This window comes from Diaphorina citri, unplaced genomic scaffold (assembly GCF_000475195.1).
Source record: "Diaphorina citri unplaced genomic scaffold, Diaci psyllid genome assembly version 1.1 scaffold78, whole genome shotgun sequence".
Taxonomy (NCBI): Eukaryota; Metazoa; Arthropoda; class Insecta; order Hemiptera; family Psyllidae; genus Diaphorina; species Diaphorina citri.
Window position 1 is genome coordinate 287,650 of NW_007377515.1, and position 21,154 is coordinate 308,803.

The window sequence follows — 21,154 nt, forward strand, 5'->3', positions numbered from 1 at the left end:
ATTTAGTGAGAACCAATTTGCAAAAGGAAAAACTCCTGATTAAAAAAAAAAAAAAAAAAAAAACCAACCTAAAAAAAAACAAAAAAAATAGGTAGTGAGTAGCTGGCCTAATCCGGAACTATCCAATGACCAGCTATGTATGTCAGATTCAAGAGAATATTCTCATGTGAAAAATCTAGTGATGACATTATCATTTTCATTTTGTGTTTCTGTACAAGTTGACTTCACAGGTCAATTTTCCCTCTCTCTATCTATGTACATATAAAAATTAGTTGTTTTCTAAAAATAGTTAAGATTTAGATATCACTACAGTCAGTAATTTTATTGATCTTGAAGGGCAATGGGATCCTTATACTCTTACATAAGTTAGACATTATCATTTTCATTTTGTGTTTCTGTACAAGTTGACTTCACAGGTCAATTTTCCCTCTCTCTATCTATGTACATATAAAAATTATTTGTTTTTCTAAAAATAGTTAAGATTTAGATATCACTACAGTCAATAATTGATCTTGAAAGGCAATGGGATCCTTATACTCTTACATAAGTTACCACATTTCTCCCAACTTGGTCTTCCAACTTCCAACCTGATCTTTCGTCAAATGGTCTTCCAAACCTGGTCTTTCGAAATATCGCGATATATAGTTTCGAGTTTCGATATTTTGCGCAAAAATCGCGTACGCAACGACTTGTCGAAAAACCAGGTTGGAAGTTCGAATACCAAGTTGGGAGAAACGTTCTAGACATGTCACCTAGACTGCAAAAGTTGCGAAGATAAGGAATTCGCTCAATGGAGATCACCACAAACAAAGTTCACGGGCGATAGAAGTTTATAGTTTATACTTTAGATTATTTAGAAGAATGAACTATTGCATATTCCGTGTTAATCGTGTTACAATAGACGGAGAAAGTTTCTCGTTCTTTGTCCGTGACCTATGCACGCCAAGTGCCATCTCCTTAGAGCTGTGACCTATACAGGTAACGCCAGGTATCGGGTGTTTGTAAAATTAGGGGAGCTTTAAAAGGTCCGTGCTCACTTGTCTTGATTTTCATCCGATTTTTATCCCGAATGTCCTGTAGGAAATGTAATTTAAATGATCCCACTACGCACGACACGATTTTTTCCGAACGACAAGTGGGGACAGGCCTTTAGACGATTCACACCTCAGGATCTGAAGTGGAAATTGATCTGTGCAACCAGTTTTGGTGGCGTAGCGGTCAAAAGGCTCACCTGGTAATTCTCTGGGCTAGTTCAAACCAAGCCCCATGGATTAGGCACTCTTCTACCGCAAAAGAGCGCTTTGTGTCATTATTAAAAAATAATGTCAAAAAAAGTCTTCAGGAGACTTTTTGGTTAGAAACTGCCCAGAACTTTTCAACCGCGTAGCCCAACGGGAAAAACAAGGTCTATTTCTGGCCAACCATCCGAGTCATGGAAACTTGAATAGGATTTTCGGTTGAGTTGAGAGAATTTTTTTCTTCTTCTTTTTCTTCATCCTCCTCCCCTTCCTTTTCCTTCTTCTTCTTCTTCTCGTCCTCCTCATTTTCTCTATATTCCAGTCTATTTTTTCCTTCTCATTTTCCTCCTTCTCTTAAAGTATATGCAATTATTATCTCTTCTGTTCTAATCAAGTCTAATTTAATCTAGTTTTATACTGCATGTATGTAAATGCAGTAAATGTCAGAATGCATCAGGGTCAGTAGGTATGTCGGCAAAGGTTGATTAATTTCGGTCAAGGTTCAAGATTTTCATTATCATATTATTATTTTCCTCATTACTTATTTGTAGAATTCGATCATTCATGAAAGCTTTGAATGTATGGCGGGAAATGCCATAGGAAATGAACCTTGTATAAAAAGTTGCCCTTCTAGACTTGTAGTCTGTTTGCATTCATGTTGATCACTCTGTTGATCGAACGAAGTGAAGTTTATCTTTCAACAAGCCTTTTTAGAGGTTTCTCACATGAGAATATTCTCTTGAATCTGACATACATAGCTGGTCATTGGATAGTTCCGGATTAGGCCAGCTACTCACTATCAGGTAGGTACATATACCTGACACCTGATGAGCACACACAATATCAGATAGACCTGTCAGGTTCTTTTCCTTTTCCCATGTTCAGATGGGGTTCACGTTTTTCGTCAGCCTCTCAATCAGCCCTGGGGTGGTTTGGGCTGACATTTGGTTTTGGCTACAAAAATTTGACGAGTGGATGCCCTTCGCTCTCAACCTTTGCTACTTCTTTAGCAAGGTGGATTTCAGGCTGGTATCCTGTGGGTTCGAGTTGATGTTGACTTCAATCGACTGCAGGTAGGGTTGGTAAAGTAGACCCACCCTAAGGAAAATCAGCAAAATTCTTTGACTAGTAAGGATGATGTGAGATTATGTAGAGTCCATTGTGAGATAGCTACTAAACCCTATTATCACCAGGAACATCTTTCAAGGAAACGAAGTACAAGGGATGATGGTTCTAAGATTGGAAGCCCGTGTGAAATGATGTAATCCTAGGTGATTTATAAAAGTGAATGAGAATTCACGCATTAAGGGTACACTTATTAGTGTCGCTTATCAAGTGGAAATCAAACTAGAAATATAGTTCACTCGTCGTCAGCGAAATTTCTAGAACGACTGGAAATTTGCGTCAGAAAACAATGTCTAGAACTCTAGCAGTATATTAATATTATTATTAATAATAATAATCATTTTATTACTGTTATACCTGTCGGGTACAGTGCATGGAAACCAGTTAATGGGGTCTGTGGAGACACTCATTTTTGAGGGAGGAAATCACACACTGACAAGTATCTAGGTATATTTATCAATACCTACATATATATGATTTTGTAGAATCTCACAATTCCCGTATAATTCAGCCCTTCGTATAGGTACTTACACAGTTTGAGCTTGCCGGTGCACAGTTGATTGGCATTTTGATATTTTTGTATTTTGCTAAGTATGGCATAGAATTTATTGACGAACATAGTGGTGGAGATGTTTTATTCACGCTGATCCATGAAGGTTTATTATGTAGATAGAATGAGCGTATATGGAACCAGGCAGGTAAATGTACCTACATATGGCATGTACCGATACCGATCTAGTACAAAGTAAAGAAATCAGCACCCATAATCAGTAGGTACCTAGGTATGTAGGTAGATCTTCAACAACGAAGATCTTACAGTTAACGGATATTGACCAGACGCAGACGGTCACTTATCGGAATAATAACCATGCGCAGCGTTACTTAACTTCAGTAGTGCATTGAGAACTAGTGGATTCAAGCATACAGTTCCCTCTGTCAAAACTCTACCTATGATTAATAATAATAATAGACTCTTGAGTGGAAGGTAACCACTAGGCGAGGTTAACGCCTTAGGCGTTCTCTACCACCTAACCCTTAGAGCTCCATTATTACGTGGTCAAATTCTCCAATAAATGAGGATAAAATTCCATACCTCGGCTGGGATCGAACCCACGCCCTCCTGATTACCAGGCGAGCGTCTTGACCACTACGCCACCGAGGTAGGAAAAGTACCTACAGAGATAGGTATCTAGGTTTTCACCTGAATTATTTCGCCTTACTAGATGAGGAGATGATCGGCGAAAATTTTTGACCATGGCATGTGGTGCATGAAATGGGTTTTCTATTTTTTGTTTTCGACTTTTCGCACCATATGCCATGGTCAAAAATTTTGTACCTTCCCACGTAGATTTTCCCTGCTCATCTCCTCATCTATACCTTTAACACAACGTAGTTTAGCCAACACCTGAGAGCAGCCTAAGACGCGTTTCGTTCTTATTTTTTTTATTTTTTTTTTCTCTTTATTGGGCGCTTTAACCCTTATTGGGTCGTTCGCGCCGTTTATAGTTCATCCAGATCAATGTGACAGCAATGAGTCATCAACCCAAAATGAAGGAACCAATCAGATTGCAGGAAATCCTTACATTGTTGCAATTCAGGTAAAGGTCTATTTTTGATAAACTCTCTCTTCTAAAATGCAGAGGTAGCTCTAAGTTCAGAGGTTGGATTCCAGAACAGGTAAGGTGGATATCGCCTTACCTGACTTTGTTTCACTGTCGGAGAAAGCACTGTGCAATATAGCTTCCCCTTTTAGAGATTCTCTACCATTGCACCTGTGACATGTTTGGCAACAATGCCTATTTTTTTGCTGCCACATTGATCTGGACACACTATAAATGTGTGCAGTATAATATACTAAATACCTACTTCAGATAGGTGAGTACCTATAGGCACTAATGAGCGATATAAAAAGACAAATTATTCAGCCTTGAGGCCGAAAAATCTAACTTTAAGATTAAAAATAAAAATGTTGCAAGGAGTTAAAGTTTTAAACATTAATGTTTAATGTTTGAATCAGTGTGTTAAACATTAACTCCTTCAACTTTAAAACTGTTTTGAACATTAATACCTACTTCTAAAAACAAAGATTAAAGTTCTTTCTAAACATTAGATGAAAGATATTTTACAGAATCTTGTCGCCATATTATGATTACCTGATAATGTAAACGCTTTAGAAATAGGTAACTATCTTATTATTATGTGAATATTATGATTATTATTTTCTCCCTGAAGATAATGTTTCTACTTGCTTAACTCTTTATAATTACCTATTATTATGTGAATATTATGATTATTATTTTCTCCCTGAAGATAATGTTTCTACTTGCTTAACTCTTTATAATTACCTATGTATGTATAGTTGTTAATCCTAATATACAAATCAAATGGTATTCAACAGGCCGTTAGTTTCACAGGCCTTTTAAGGACTAAAAACTATTGGTGAAATCCTGAAATCCAACCTTTAGGTATCTTTTTTTTTCCTTATAATTATGTGTAATATTAATAATAATTTCATTGAATGCAGATGGCGTGTTGATAACTTACCTGCGCAAGAATTTTTATCTTAAATCTTAACCCTGATGATGTGAGTAATCTTCTTAGAGTAGGTAGGTACTAGGTAGGTACTTAGCTCTAATAGATAAATATGTACATACATACAACAGGGCAGTTCATGGGTTAACCGGGGTCCGGAGGCAACCTCAAATAATTAATGGGCCCTTCTCCCAACATATTTTTTTTTTTTTTTTTTTTTTTTTTTTTTTTTTTTTTTTTTTTTTTTTTTTTTTACAAACAAACCCCAGGGGACAATCTCAAACAATGGACCAATAATACAATTTTAAATACTTTTATTTCGACTTCCAACGTGAGACTGAGTAGTCCCTTTTTGTCAGCAGTTTCGATAAAGTCTCGTTTATTAGGGCCCCATTGAGCACCCCCTGTAGACGGCCCTGATCTATAGAAGGCTATACGGAATGATAAATGCATATCTCAGAATGATTAATAGGAAGTTAGGCTTGTTTGTGTTTATACACCTGAGTTACAAATAAACCTTCGTAGATTACTAGGTACCTAGGTACTTATGTAGAGATGCTGTTATTAATATGTACTGTAGGTGTGTATACGCACTAGAGTGCTAAAAGGTCATAGGTAATGTACACTACTGTGGCACTCACTACAATAGGTACTCGACACTAAATAAAATCTTACATGGAAACCAGGTTCTCGTTTCTCCACAATTTCCATCTCTGAAGTGTAAATAGCACTTCCAAATTCTTGGCCAGCACCTGAGAGCTATGTCTAACTGGTGAGTTCCAATAAGAACGAAACGCGTCTTAGGCTGCTCTCAGGTGTTGGCTAAACTACGTCGTGTTAAGCCTGATTCACACTATAGTGCCAGTCAAGGTCCGGTCACGGTCCAGTAACGGTCCGATCAAATGATTGTTGAAGGCAAGTAAATGCGAGTGTACACACTAGACGTTCTAGTCAAGGTACGGTAACGGTCAGCTCACAGTCAAAATTTGGAACATTCTCGCGACGAATCTTTTTGATCGGACCGAAACTGGACCGTGACCGGAGCGAGACTGGCACTATAGTGTGAATAGGCAGCGATCAAGCAACGATCAACATTCCTTCGTTCAATTTTCAAAGTACGATGTTATTTCGCGATCGTGTGCGGATTTCGCGATTATTTTCGCGGATTTCGCGATTATTTTCGCGGATTTGGCGATTTTGTTCGCGGATTTTGCGATTATGTTCGCGGATTTGGCAATTATGTTCGCGGATTCGCGTCCCGAATCGACATTTTGGATATTTGGCAAGCCTATTTATGCTTACAACTTCGAGAGTAAATTTCTTCAGGCTTACAGCCTGCAATACAACATTAACAAGGAATTCCTTTAGGCTTAAAATTTCATTGGAAATTCCTTCAGGCCTACAAGATCCAAGAGTAACTTTCTTCGGTGTTAAAAAAATTGACACGAGAGAGCTCAATTTTTCAGGCACTTTCAGCCATCTCACTGAAGAGACTAAGGAAAGTATATCATGGAACAGGTAGGTATTGGCAGTGGGGTTGAAGGGAATAATAGGTGGAACAAGCTCCTCAGGTGTTAAATTTACAGTGAAGTGAAGTGGGCCGTGAAATTATTATGGAGGATAACAAGATGAATTTTCTTCCTTGCACAAATTTAAAGTTTGGAAAAATAAATAGAAAGTAAAAAGAAAGGTACACCTACCTACCTATCCTACCAAAAAGATATTTTCAACGATAACGGTACCTACTTACCTATAATATTACGAGTATTTTATGAATACTTTCTTTAAATAAAGTTCTTTGGTACCTAAGCGAAGGTTCAATTTTAATCTAATGTCCTACCTGACGCAGTAATACCGTACAAAGATATCCTTAGTTTGACATTGACTATAGTGTGTCTAGATCAATGTGACAGCAAAAAAATAGGCATTGTTGCCAAACATGTCACCTGTGCAATGGTAGAGAATCTCTAAAAGGGGAAGGTATATTGCACAGTGCTTCCTCCGACAGTGAAACAAAGTCAGGTAAGGCGATATCCACCTTACCTGTTCTGGAATCCAACCTCTGAACTTAGAGCTACCTCTGCATTTTAGAAGAGAGAGTTTATCAAAAATAGACCTTTACCTGAATTGCAACAATGTAAGGATTTCCTGCAATCTGATTGGTTCCTTCATTTTGGGTTGATGACTCATTGCTGTCACATTGATCTGGATGAACTACTTATAGTATTTACTACAGACTACACACATGAACATTGAGTAATAATTAGTACAGAATTTATGCCGGGTAAGTTTAGGCTAAACGTACACGGGTGGTAAAGATAACAAACCATCCTAGTTAGCTTGGAGAGACGAGGATTCTAAGCACTAGGTCGCGGGTTCGATTCCCACCCGGAGTGGATTGTATTACAAACTTTCATCAGTAAATGGTTTCTTCAAATTAAATTGATCCCAAGGGCAAGGTAACCTATAGGTACCCTTGGCAAATGGGGTGTGCCTGAAGGCATAATGATGTGTTCAAATTTCCAATCCACTCGACCCCTGTATTCTAAACAGATAAGGTTCGTTCTCGGAACGGCTGGCTTTCTCCTATCCTGTCTTCCTTCTCTCTTCTCTTTTGGTACGATAACACCTTAAGAGTTACAGTTCCCTTCGATCAAACTTTGCATTTAAGACTCGTGAGCGAAGAGCCTGAAATATCTTGTGATACCAAGTTTCACGTTTTGAAAAAAATGGGGTAATTAAAACCCCTCGGCCTTGTGGTTCTTGGATCTTCTAAGATTCTTTTTGAGATACTCTTGAAAGTTCCCTCATTTAATATTGGTTGACGTATTTATACCCCTCAGGTACGGCTTAAGAATCTTAAGATCAGGGTTTCATTATGTGGTCATTTTCACTAGATGGATTTGTATTGAGTTTGAGTCTACATTTGAACCCGACAGGGCTGAGCGGGTTAATGTTAATGCTTTTGCTTAATCTTTCTAATGAAATCATAATCGTTGTGTCTTTTAACCTTAACGCCATTGTAACCTGAACCTAACCTAGTTTTCGAACCTATTGTTTCAAGTGTCGTACGACTGATTTTTGAAATTCAAAATATCCAGGTCTATAGGATACCTTGATTTCAATCCAGGTCTATGACCTTAATTTCATAATTCAAGGTTCCTGTTTCTACGATTTCATGTTAGGTTTCTGTTACGGATTTGATAAGATTCCGCAAGGTCTACCACGGAACACGACACCTTTAACTTTTTTGTTTGATCTACCAACCTACCTACATAGGTACCTAATGATTATGGTTTACTTTGTACTAGATCGGTATCGGTACATGCCATATGTAGGTAAATACATTTACCTACTTGCCTGGTTCCATGTACGCTCATTCTATCTACAATTCTACATAATAGAGCTTCATCGATCAGCGTAAATAAAACATCTCCACCACTATGTTCGTCAATAAATTCTATGCCATACTTAGCAAAATACAAAAATATCAAAATGCCAATCAAACTGTGTAAGTACCTATACGAAGGGCTGAATTATACGGGAATTGTGAGATTCTATAAAATCATATACGTAGGTATTGATAATTATTATACCTAGGTACTTGTCAGTGTGTGATTTCCTCCCTCAAAAATGAGTGTCTCCACAGCGGCAGAATCTACAAGGATTCATTGTTCTGAAAGAATGAATAGAAGCGTTTAGACCTGAAACTTGCGTGAATATCGCGCACACATGCAGCGATCTGAAAGATCAAGTCAGGAGACATGTTGTTGCGTGTGGATCGGGCTTTGGAGCAACAGCGGCAGAATCTACACGTAAATTATTTACTCAAAGCGAATTCATTGTTCTAATCCAAGAGAATAAATAGGAGGATGCAACATGAAGTAAATGCAATACCCACCTAACTATGCAATAGTTTTGATACTATATTAGGTACCTACATACCTAGACCTGGTTATCTGTCAAGTACCTCTGTAAGTAAATTATAGGTAGCTCTTAGAATTAGAGCACTATGTAGGTATAATTTAATGTAATCTAAAGCACAGTTCTCACCAAACGATCAGGTGGGTGCACATCGCAGTACAGCAACGAACGATCAAAGAGTCTACTCTGCCGGCCTTTTAAATGGGAGTAGTCAAGAGATCGCGGGTTGCTTGTTGTTTCGTCCTTTGGTAACTTTAGTACTTTTTAGACACCTTATGGGTATAACTCCTTTTCAGTCACCCTATGCGTCGCGATTATCTCAACAAAGCAACGAATTAAATGCGCTTCGTGACTTCTACGTTAACCTCGCATTACCACCAGCTGGGGGGTTATTGCGGTCTCTTCTCTTGTGTCTTTTGCAATCCGCGCAAGGTATCGCACCAATGGGGCCTTTCTTACATAACCTGCAGAGAGATGTGGGCCCAGGCAAGGCATTGTGCCGTGCCATCAAGAGACATGTTACAAAGCAAGAACTTCTGGAAAGGTTCAAACTCAAACCGAAATCCAGAAAAATTGAGCTCCAGTAACTTGCACAGGTAAGCTTTTGTTGTTTAACATCGACTTAAAATAGGATCTCTCTCTCTCCTCTCTCTCTCTCTCTCTCTCTCTCTCTCTCTCTCTCTCTCTCTCTCTCTCTCTCTCTCTCTCTCTATCATAGATCTTGAGCGTGATCATGACTTACTGACTTTATGTGACAACATAAGATATGCATCTCACCATTTACACATAGGCAAACAGGCATGAATTTAGGATATAAAAAAGTTTATGTACACTATAAAATGAATATGTACATGATATGCCCATAATAAGAAACCTATTCTATTCTGTATAGTCCGGTATACACACGCTACTACGTGTATCATTGGTCTTTCGACAAATCCTTGCGTGTGTACGCAATATTTGCGCAAATTTCACTCGTTTAGACCTGAAACTTGCGTAAATATCGGGTACACACGATCTGACTATACTCCTCATTTTTTTTCTCTTTTTTTCTCTTCCTTCTTTCTTTTCTTCTTCTTTTTTTTTATTTTCTTTCTTTCTTTCTTCCTTCCTTTCATTCTTTTTAACCAACATTATATTTCTTCTTTTAGATCCTCATATCGTTAATGGAAATACTTGATGTGGTGACTGACCATGATATCAGACATGACAGATTCGAGTCAATTGATGCATGCACATTTTTCAGAGAAGATGGATTGGGTATATTTCATATGAACATCAGGAGTCTTAATACAAACTTCGGTGAGTTCCTCTATATGATCAATGGAATTAAAAACAAAATTAGTATTCTAGTTTTGACGGAAACTGCTTTTAATCCGGAAAAACGAGATTTTTGTTATGATATCGAGGGATTTAAATCGTTCTACTGTTCAAACACTATTAACAAAAATGGGGGTGTGGTAGTTTATGTCTCTGATAACATCACTGTACTTGATATTGTAGAACTGCAGAACATACACACATGCGATCACATTAAAATTTCTTGTTTAATACACAACACTAAATATGAGTTTATATGCATTTACAGATCACCCTCTCTGAGAGATATTGATCGTTTCCTAAATGACTTGGAGTTGTTATTATCACAAAATAACAATAATAATAATGTGTCTTGCTTGATAGGAGATATCAATATAGATCTATTGAGGGAGGACTGTGATGATGTAGACTCATATTTAAACACTTTAACACAGCATAACTATATATCATACATTAACACTGTAACTAGAGAACAAAATAACAGCTCATCATGTCTCGATCACTTTTTCTGTGCTGGTCTTGATCCTTCTGTCATATTAAGCTGTGTTATTGAAACTGGTCAGACTGATCATTACTCGCAGTATATTTTAATAAAAAAGGATTTGAATCTGAGAACTGATAATAATGAATTCACAATAGAAATAATTGACCAGTTGTTTTTTTCGTCCGCTAGGTAGCGCCAGTATGCAAGCACGCTTGCGGAGGAGCAGAAAGAAATGCGCACAAACACATTAATGTTGCTATTTTCGTCCGCTAGGTAGCGCCAGTATGCAAGCGCGCTAGCGGAGGAGCAGAAAGAACTGCGCAGAAACGTATGCGCACAAACACATTAATGCGTTGCCTGCGAGGGAGCTTTGCTCGGGACATTTGATGTGACGTCATCGCCTACGGGAGCGTATGCCGTGACGTCAAAGTTCACGATTTACCGGTATTTTTTTAATCAATTTATCTCGGGATCTAGAAGTCGTAGAAGAAAAAGAAAAATTCCGTTGGTCTTCATTTTTCTCGCTCTATGATTTTGAAACATCACCCAAGCAAGCGCTAGTATTAACTATGCACCCATACCTACTTAACTAGGTACCTATGTACCTACATAGCTGATAAAGTACTAGTACGATTGTAATAAAATAAATAATTAGGTAGGTACAGAGTATTTAAAACTGATCTATTATAATAATCATATATGTACCTATTAGTACCTATTACCTACCTATATTTATATAGCAACTTATTACCTGTACTCATACCTACATAGGTGAGAAACTACTAGTACGATTGTAATAAAATAAATAATTAGGTAGGTACAGAGTATTTATCATTATGTATTTGATTTCATTATCATCAATTCATTATGATATCATTGCTAAATTAATCTCATTAACTATTTTCACTCGTTGATGCTGCAGTTGGGAACTTACTAACGGGATAAAAGCTATCGACCAATGGGGTGCCTGGGACACTGACAGCCAGCCAATTGGAAATGAGAAAATAGATAACCAAAAAAAAAAAGTTTAGGTACACTTTATAATGAATATGTACATGATATGCCCATAATAAGAAACCTATTCTATTCTGTATAGTCCAGTATACACACGCTACTACGTGTCCAAATCGTTGCGTGTGTATTTGCGCAAATTTCACTCGTTTAGACCTGAAACTTGCGTAAATATCGGGTTCACACGATCTGCGGAAAGACCATGTTTGAAGACAGGCGTGTATGCTGGACTTTGAAGCAATAGCGGCAGAATCTACAAGGATTCATTGTTCTGAAAGAATGAATAGAAGCGTTTAGACCTGAAACTTGCGTGAATATCGCGCACACATGCAACGATCTGAAAGATCAAGTCAGGAGACATGTTGTTGCGTGTGGATCGGGCTTTGGAGCAATAGCGGCAGAATAATTATTTACTCAAAGCGAATTCATTGTTCTAATCCAAGAGAATAAATAGGAGGATGCAACATGAAATAAATGCAATACCCACCTAACTATGCAATAGTTTTGATACTATAGGTACCTACATACATAGACCTGGTTATCTGTCAAGTACCTCTGTAAGTAAATTATAGGTAGCTCTTAGAATTAGAGCACTATGTAGGTATAATTTAATGTAATCTAAAGCACAGTTTCCACCAAACGATCAGGTAGGTGGGTGCAAATCGCAGTACAGCGACGAAGAACGATCAAAGAGTCTACTCTGCCGGCCTTTTAAATGGGAGTAGTCAAGAGATCGCGGGTTGCTCGTTGTTTCGTCCTTTAACTCAAAGCGAATTCATTGTTCTAATCCAAGAGAATAAATAGGAGGATGCAACATGAAATAAATGCAATACCCACCTAACTATGCAATCATTTTGATACTATGGGTACCTAATACATACCTAGACCTGGTTATCTGTCAAGTACCTCTGTAAGTAAATTAAAGGTAGCTGTTAGAATTAGAGCACTATGTAGGTATAATTTTGTCAAGTACCTCTGTAAGTAAATTATAGGTAGCTCTTAGAATTAGAGCACTATGTAGGTATAATTTAATGTAATCTAAAGCACAGTTCTCACCAAACGATCAGGTGGGTGCACATCGCAGTACAGCAACGAACGATCAAAGAGTCTACTCTGCCGGCCTTTTAAATGGGAGTAGTCAAGAGATCGCGGGTTGCTTGTTGTTTCGTCCTTTGGTAACTTTAGTACTTTTTAGACACCTTATGGGTATAACTCCTTTTCAGTCACCCTATGCGTCGCGATTATCTCAACAAAGCAACGAATTAAATGCGCTTCGTGACTTCTACGTTAACCTCGCATTACCACCAGCTAGGGGGTTATTGCAGTCTCTCCTCTTGTGTCTTTTGCAATCCGCGCGAGGTATCGCACCAATGGGGCCTTTTGGCTCTTGGATGGGGATGTACCAGGTGTGTCCAAACGTAATCGATCGACGAAATAAAACTATGTTATCGAGGCAGTGTGGACGGTTCAGTCGACATGGATCGACTATGTGTCGACACACCTTTAGGACGAATAGTTCCCGGATATAGGCTGTCTCAGAAGTTCTTAGCTCACTCCTAAGATATCGTCTTTCGTAATTTTAATGATTTCTGAAACAACGTCTCCACAAGTGCCCGGCATGTCGGTGTTTCAAGATTGGTAAAAGCTGAACAAATGTTAAATACATAATTGTTGAGTGATAAATAATAGCTAAATCTTTGCCATAACTTCTGATCCAAATTTTTAAAATCTGAGGGGGTGTGTAGACAATTTCATCAGAAAAAGGGGTGCACTCGGCCTCGTGAGGACAATTGAGTAGCTATTTTAATCGAGTAGCGACCAGTGGCGGCATTACCAGAGTAAAAAGAAAAAATATATAGAAATAGTACAGGAGGCTCTTAGTAATGCTGTGATATCCACGAAAATTGCGAAGAAGCTCTCAGCTTCACCACAAATAAATCAACACTAATGGCCTGCTGCATATTTGCTGATGCTCGAGCATTTTCATTATATATTGTATGTGTATGATGTTTTTGTAAATAAAAATAAATAAACAAATAAATCATGATTTAGATTTTAGATTTTGTTAGCCAACAATGTTCCCTTAGTGTGAACCCGGCATAAATGAGACAAAGCTTGTTCCAGGAACAAGAAGTCACCGACCCCAACGACTCCTTCTCACACGAACCTCGACTATAGCGGCCTATCAAGAGAATCAATCAATTTGATGCTCTTTGATAACTGTAGACAAACGAAATTCTTGCGGAAAAGAAGCGAAATCAGTGGACACAAAGTAAATTTTGCAATTCAAGAAAAGTTGTGCTCCGGTCAAGAAGGGCGTTGTCTCAAGAGAATCTCAGGTAAGAAATGAGAATTTTTTCCCCCAAGGTTACACCTGTATCATTGCGAACTATATAATCTGTAAAAATAAAATATCTATAGGTAATAAATAATAGACTCTTTCTTGTTGAAAACTCATTTAAAACCTACAAATTCCACAAAGGACGAAAATATTTGTGGCAATCTCTGCCATCCAACCCAACACAACGAGACCTTAGACTGCGGGGATAGGGCAGGATAAACAAGGTTTATCGTTTATTCTGTTTTATTGTGTCACAAGAAAGCTTCCATTTCGATAGCAATATTAGCAAGTATTTCATCGGTTGACTAACTTTGGCTTTTTCCACGCCCCCAAAAAGTATTTCAACGGACAACCGTCGCGATTATCTCAACAAAGCAACGAATTAAATGCGCTTCGTGACTTCTACGTTAACCTCGCATTACCACCAGCTGGGGGGTTATTACAGTCTCTCCTCTTGTGTCTTTTGCAATCCGCGCAAGGTATCGCACCAATGGGGCCTTCTGGCTCTTGATGGGTTGCCAAAGAATTCAGAGATCGTGACCAAGATTTGAAGATTGGAAGAGGTGAATTATGTACATACCTGTGGAATGACGAAGAGGTGAGTTATGTACCTGTGGAATGACGAAGAATCCTCTTCTAAAGAGGAATGGTTTTCTTACCAAGATTTGTGTGGAATGACGAAGAGGTGAGTTATGTACCTGTGGAATGACGAAGAGGTGAGTTATGTACCTGTGGAATGACGAAGAATCCTCTTCCAAAGAGGAATGGTTTTCTTTTGGATTCCTCAGATGTACCATAGGTTCACAAACTTATCAACAAGAACAACAGACTTTCAAAGTGTATGTAAAGCCAGCCTAGTTAGTCGATTATTTGTTAGGTTTATATTAGACATCCTATGTATTCTGGTTTTGGTTTAGACATCCTATGTATTCTGGTTTTGGAATAATAATAAAAACGGTAAGAATAATGCAGCCTAGTTAGCTTGGAGAGTAGTGCCCCAGCATTGTAAGCGACAGCTCAAGGGTTCAATTCCCGACCGGAGCGAACTTCATTCTAAACAGACAAGGCTCTCCAGAAGGCTGACTTTCTCCTATCCTGTCCTCTCTTTCTTTCTTCGATTTCAAAACAAGAAGACCTCCGATCTTAAAGTTCCCCGTGTCAATCTTCTCAAATAAAGTCAGAGGAAAAACCTTCAAAGTTCAAGTAATAACATCTTTATTGTGAGATTAATTGTCCCACCCACAAGGTTCAGAGCTATACGTAAATAGATGACTGCAAATTCATTAGAATCCACATTTGAATGCTTGCAACACAGTGTTTTGGATTCCTCAGATGTACCATAGGTTCACAAACTTATCAACAAGAACAACAGACTTTCAAAGTGTATGTAAAGCCAGCCTAGTTAGCTTGGAGAGTAGTGCCCCAGCATTGTAAGCGACAGCTCAAGGGTTCAATTCCCGACCGGAGCGAACTTCATTCTAAACAGACAAGGTTCTCCAGAAGGCTGACTTTCTCCTATCCTGTCCTCTTTCTTTCTTCGATTTCAAAACAATGAGGCTTCCGATCTTAAAGTTCCCCGTGTCAATCTTCTCAAATGAAGTCAGAGGAAAAACCTTCAAAGTTCAAGTAATAACATCTTTATTGTGAGATTTATTGTCCCACCCACAAGGTTCAGAGCTATACGTAAATAGATGACTGCAAATTCATTAGAATCCACATTTGAATGTCTTGCAACACAGTGCCTTTCTCCTATCCTGTCCTCTTTCTTTCTTCGATTTCAAAACAATGAGGCTTCCGATCTTAAAGTTCCCCGTGTCAATCTTCTCAAATAAAGTCAGAGCAAAAACCTTCAAAGTTCAAGTAATTACATCTTTATTGTGAGATTTATTGTCCCACCCACAAGGTTCAGAGCTATACGTAAATAGATGACTGTAAATTCATTAGAATCCACATTTGAATGCTTGCAACACAGTGCCTAATTGCCTCATCAATGTTGACTCTAACCATAAGACTTGCCCACGCCATCACCAGCTACAATGAAATAATCCTTCATAGCTCATGCCAGAATGAGTACAATACTGTTGATATGCAAATAACTAACCGCCTAATCCACCTAAATAAAAGACCTGAAGTCCCCGTAATTAATGTCCCTTTGCTACAAAATGAAATAGGTACAAGTTCGCAGCCCATAGCTCATGTCAGAATGAGTGCCAATAGGTAAAATCAGTGATATGCAAATAGGTATTCAACTAATCCACATCCAATAAAAGAACCGAAATTCCTGATCCATAAATCATGTCCCCATTTTTCACCATTCAATCCTTTCATGCAATATTAGCCATACATCCCCATTATCATCTTGTGATACCAAGTTTCACGTTTTGAAAAAAATGGGGTAATTAAAACCCCTCGGCCTTGTACTTGGATCTTCTAAGATTCTTTTTGAGACACTCTTGAAAGTTCTCTCATTTAATATTGCTTGACGTATTTATACCCCTCAGGTACGGCTTAAGATCAGGGCTGCTTCTTTAATTATGTTTTCATTTTCACTAGATGGATTTATATTGAGTTTGAGTATACGTTTGGACCCGACAGGGCTGAGCGGGTTAATGTTAATGCTTTTGCTTAATCTTTCTAATGAAATCATAATTGTTGTGTCTTTTAACCTTAACGCCATTGTAATCTGAACTCAACCTAGTTTTCGAACCTATTGTTTCAAGTGTCGTACTATCATACAATTATTGATTTTTGAAATATCCAGGTCTATAGGATACCTTGATTTCAATCCAGGTCTATGACCTTAATTTCATAATTCAAGGTTCCTGTTCCTACGATTTCATGTTAGGTTTCTGTTACGGATTTGATAAGATTCCGCAAGGTCTACCACGGAACACGACACCTTTGACTTTTTTGTTTGATCTACCTACCTACATAGGTAGCTAATGATTATGGGTGCTGATTTCTTTACATTGTACTAGATCGGTATCGGTACATGCCATATGTAGGTACATTTACCTACTTGCCTGGTTCCATCTACATAATAGAGCTTCATGCTCATTCCATCTACATAATAGAGCTTCATGGGCTATGCCTCATCAATGTTGACTCTAACCATAAGACTTGCCCACGCTATCACCAGTTACAATGAAATACTCCTTCATAGCTCATGCCAGAATTAGTACAATACTGTTGATATGCAAATAACTAACCGCCTAATCCACCTAAAGAAAAGACCCGAAGTCCGCGTAATTAATGTCCCCATTTTTCACAATTCACTACATATGTATCACTTAGCTACAAAATGAAATAGGTACAAGTTCGCAGCCCATAGCTCATGTCAAAATGAGTGCCAATAGGTAAAATCAGTGATATGCAAATAGGTATTCAACTAATACTGTTGATATGATATGCAAATAGGTATTTAACTAATCCACCTCCAATAAAAGAACCGAAATTCCTGATCCATAGATAAATCATGTCCCCATTTTTCACCATTCAATCCTTTCATGCAATATTAGCCGTACATCCCCATTATCATCTTGTGATACCAAGTTTCACGTTTTGAAAAAAATGGGGTAATTAAAACCCCTCGGCCTTGTGGTTCTTGGATCTTCTAAGATTCTTTTTGAGATACTCTTGAAAGTTCCCTCATTTAATATTGGTTGACGTATTTATACCCCTCAGGTACGGCTTAAGAATCTTAAGATCAGGGTTTCATTATGTGGTCATTTTCACTAGATGGATTTGTATTGAGTTTGAGTCTACATTTGAACCCGACAGGGCTGAGCGGGTTAATGTTAATGCTTTTGCTTAATCTTTCTAATGAAATCATAATCGTTGTGTCTTTTAACCTTAACGCCATTGTAACCTGAACCTAACCTAGTTTTCGAACCTATTGTTTCAAGTGTCGTACGACTGATTTTTGAAATTCAAAATATCCAGGTCTATAGGATACCTTGATTTCAATCCAGGTCTATGACCTTAATTTCATAATTCAAGGTTCCTGTTTCTACGATTTCATGTTAGGTTTCTGTTACGGATTTGATAAGATTCCGCAAGGTCTACCACGGAACACGACACCTTTAACTTTTTTGTTTGATCTACCAACCTACCTACATAGGTACCTAATGATTATGGTTTACTTTGTACTAGATCGGTATCGGTACATGCCATATGTAGGTAAATACATTTACCTACTTGCCTGGTTCCATGTACGCTCATTCTATCTACAATTCTACATAATAGAGCTTCATCGATCAGCGTAAATAAAACATCTCCACCACTATGTTCGTCAATAAATTCTATGCCATACTTAGCAAAATACAAAAATATCAAAATGCCAATCAAACTGTGTACCGGCAAGCTCAAACTGTGTAAGTACCTATAGGAAGGGCTGAATTATATGGGAATTGTGAGATTCTACAAAATCATATATATGTTTATAAATCACCTAGGATTACATAATTTCACACGGGCTTCCAATCCTAGAACCATCATCCCTTATACTTCGTTTCCTTGAAAGATGTTCCTGGTGATAATAGGGTTTAGTAGCTATCTCACAATGGACTCTACATAATCTCACATCATCCTTAAAGATTAAAGTATTTAAATGCCAGCATGTTGGTATAGTTAGTTTAGACGCTACCCTCTAAGCCTTATAGAGGGTAGCGCGCCTGCTTTGTAAAGCGTTAGCTTGCGGTTTTGATTTCCGTCCCGGGGACATGTGATTGTAAACTCAGCTGTCATGCACGTAGTTCTCAAACTTTGTATTTCCAGAATTCCGCAATTCGACTTAAAATAGGAGCACCCTCCCCCCATTGACACATTCTCTTCAGTTTGTGCCCCCCCCCCAACCAGAGGGCTGTATCCGCCCATTTCATTGACCGAGTAGGTTGTCCACTGAAAACTCTGAAAAGAAAAGAGCGTTGTTATTTTTTATAACTTACTCACTCACTCTACATCCCTAGTTACCTGGGACAGTGGGACAGTTACTTGGGACAGTGGGACAGATACTTGAGACAGTGGGACACATACTTGGGACAATGGGATAGTTACCTGGGACAGTGGGACATATACATACTTCGGATAGTGGGACACTTACCTGGGACATCCTGAGGTAGATGTGGTTGTGTGAGCATCCATTGACGCAGGGCCTGGATGTCTTCTTTCTTGAGATCTGGATTCTTCTTGTACTCCTCATCCGCTGTGATGCCTTTGATCAGATGATCTCTGACGGCGAACTGTTCCACTGCAACAAGGATATGAGGAGGGTCCTCTTTAACCAACGTGTATTTTTCTTGTGGAATATAGTAATGCAAGAAGAAGAAGGAGGAGGAGGAGAAGAAGAAGTCTGTGATTTCTCATGATGACAATATCTCTTACCTGATGATAGTTATCTACATTTGTTATCAGATTATGACCCTCTTCTCTCTCTCTCTCTCTCTCTCTCTCTCTCTCTCTCTCTCTCTTGAGCGCCAGTGACAGTATAAATGCAGCTAATATATTCAATGAACACTTTCGTTCTGTAGGGTCGAAATTTAATCAGTCGAATTTACAAAATACAATTGATATTGAAGATGAGGTGGAATGTGATATTCGACTGGATGAATTTGATCCTGTGGACGAGGGGGAAATTATTGGATATATTAAACATATGAGGGGAGGATCAAGTCCAGGGCCAGATCAAATACATGTAAACACACTTAAACACATAGCACAAAACATAATTAAACCACTTGCATACATTATAAATCTTAGTCTAGAAAAAGGTGTTTTTCCAGATGTGTTGAAGGGATCTACAATTGTTCCCTTGTTTAAACAAGGTAATTCCGCGGATGTGAATAACTATAGACCAATTTCATTGACTTCCAACATAGCAAAATTATTTGAGAAATGTTGCAAAAAGAGAGTAGAACAGTTCTTAGAGGATAATCATCTTATCCTTAATAATCAATATGGGTTCAGAAAAAATTTGGGTACTGATGACGCAATTCTAGATCTGACGACTTTTGTTTACAATAATCTGAATAATTCCCGGAAAATTCTCGTGGTCTCTCTAGATATTTCCAAAGCTTTTCTTTCATCTATCAATGTTAACGTGCCGGGATACGTCACCTCTCGCCAAACTCTTCCTTTTAGACCACCCTTTGTACGCACGAACTATCCATCGCACTAGCTTCATTTTTCTCCTTTACTGTACGTCAGACTCCGAAATTTCGGTCGAATTTGGTTTGGTTGGTATCAAATGCTCGCAAACCAATATGGTTGGTATCAAATGCTCGCAAACCAATATATGGTTGGTATCAAATGCTCGCAAACCAATATATGGTTGGTATCAAATGCCCGGAATTGACATTTTCCCTTGCACCGCTTTCCTTTGAGCGATTTCGCGGATTCAATCTAAAGGAGGATTAACCTAAGCAGGCAGACAGACAGACAGACAGAAGGGGTGAAAGCGCCATAAAACTGATGAACAGAAACCAAGATCTAAGCCTTTACTCATCCAGTTTAAATTCAAACTGTTAAGCGCTGATGGTGAAAACCACAATCATCAACAGACAAAACGAGTACAAACATATGCCTCAGGCTAGTTCATCTCATATTTCAATAGAGATAAAAGCACAATCAGAAAATCAGTTACCTACTTATCAAACATACAAAAACTCCAGGTTGTTAAATATTTAAATTGAAGAAGATGGAAATAATCATTATGATTATAAATTATAATCAAAATAAAAAGTAGTATCAGTATTATAATAATCAATAGTAATAAAAACATACTTATTATTATAATAAAAATTCTTCTTTTTCTTCTTCTTCTTCTTCTTTTTCTTCTGCTTCTTCTACACTGAATAGGTCCACAAGCTCATCATATTAAAAATTGTAAAACACACTGAAATGCATCATAGATCACATCATCACAGATAAGAAACTAAACATTAATCGAATACAAAACTGAAACTGATACCTCCATCTTCTCTTTTTTTATGTGTGTGGTGCATATTTTTGACTACAATCTTGACGTGAATAGTCAAAATAGAAATCGTCACACCACAGTGAAAACAAGATTAAAAAAATATACCTACTATAAATCTACAAAAAACTAAAACCTACCAAGCTACTAATACGTATAAAATAACCAATAAGTTTTAGATTCTCAAAGTATGTCCAACAGCTGAT

The 21,154-nt window shown here is 38.0% G+C and overlaps 1 protein-coding gene across 2 annotated transcripts in view; it reads right to left on the reverse strand.

Annotated features, from left to right (window-relative positions):
• LOC103522002 (alpha-tocopherol transfer protein-like) overlaps positions 1-21,154 on the reverse strand; it is a 50,365-nt gene that overhangs the window by 18,969 nt on the left and 10,242 nt on the right. For both annotated transcript variants that reach the window (XM_008487113.3, XM_026832512.1), the window contains exon 2: positions 19,077-19,223. In XM_008487113.3, the coding sequence (XP_008485335.1) occupies positions 19,077-19,223 (147 nt within the window). The remainder of the gene's footprint in view (positions 1-19,076; positions 19,224-21,154) is intronic.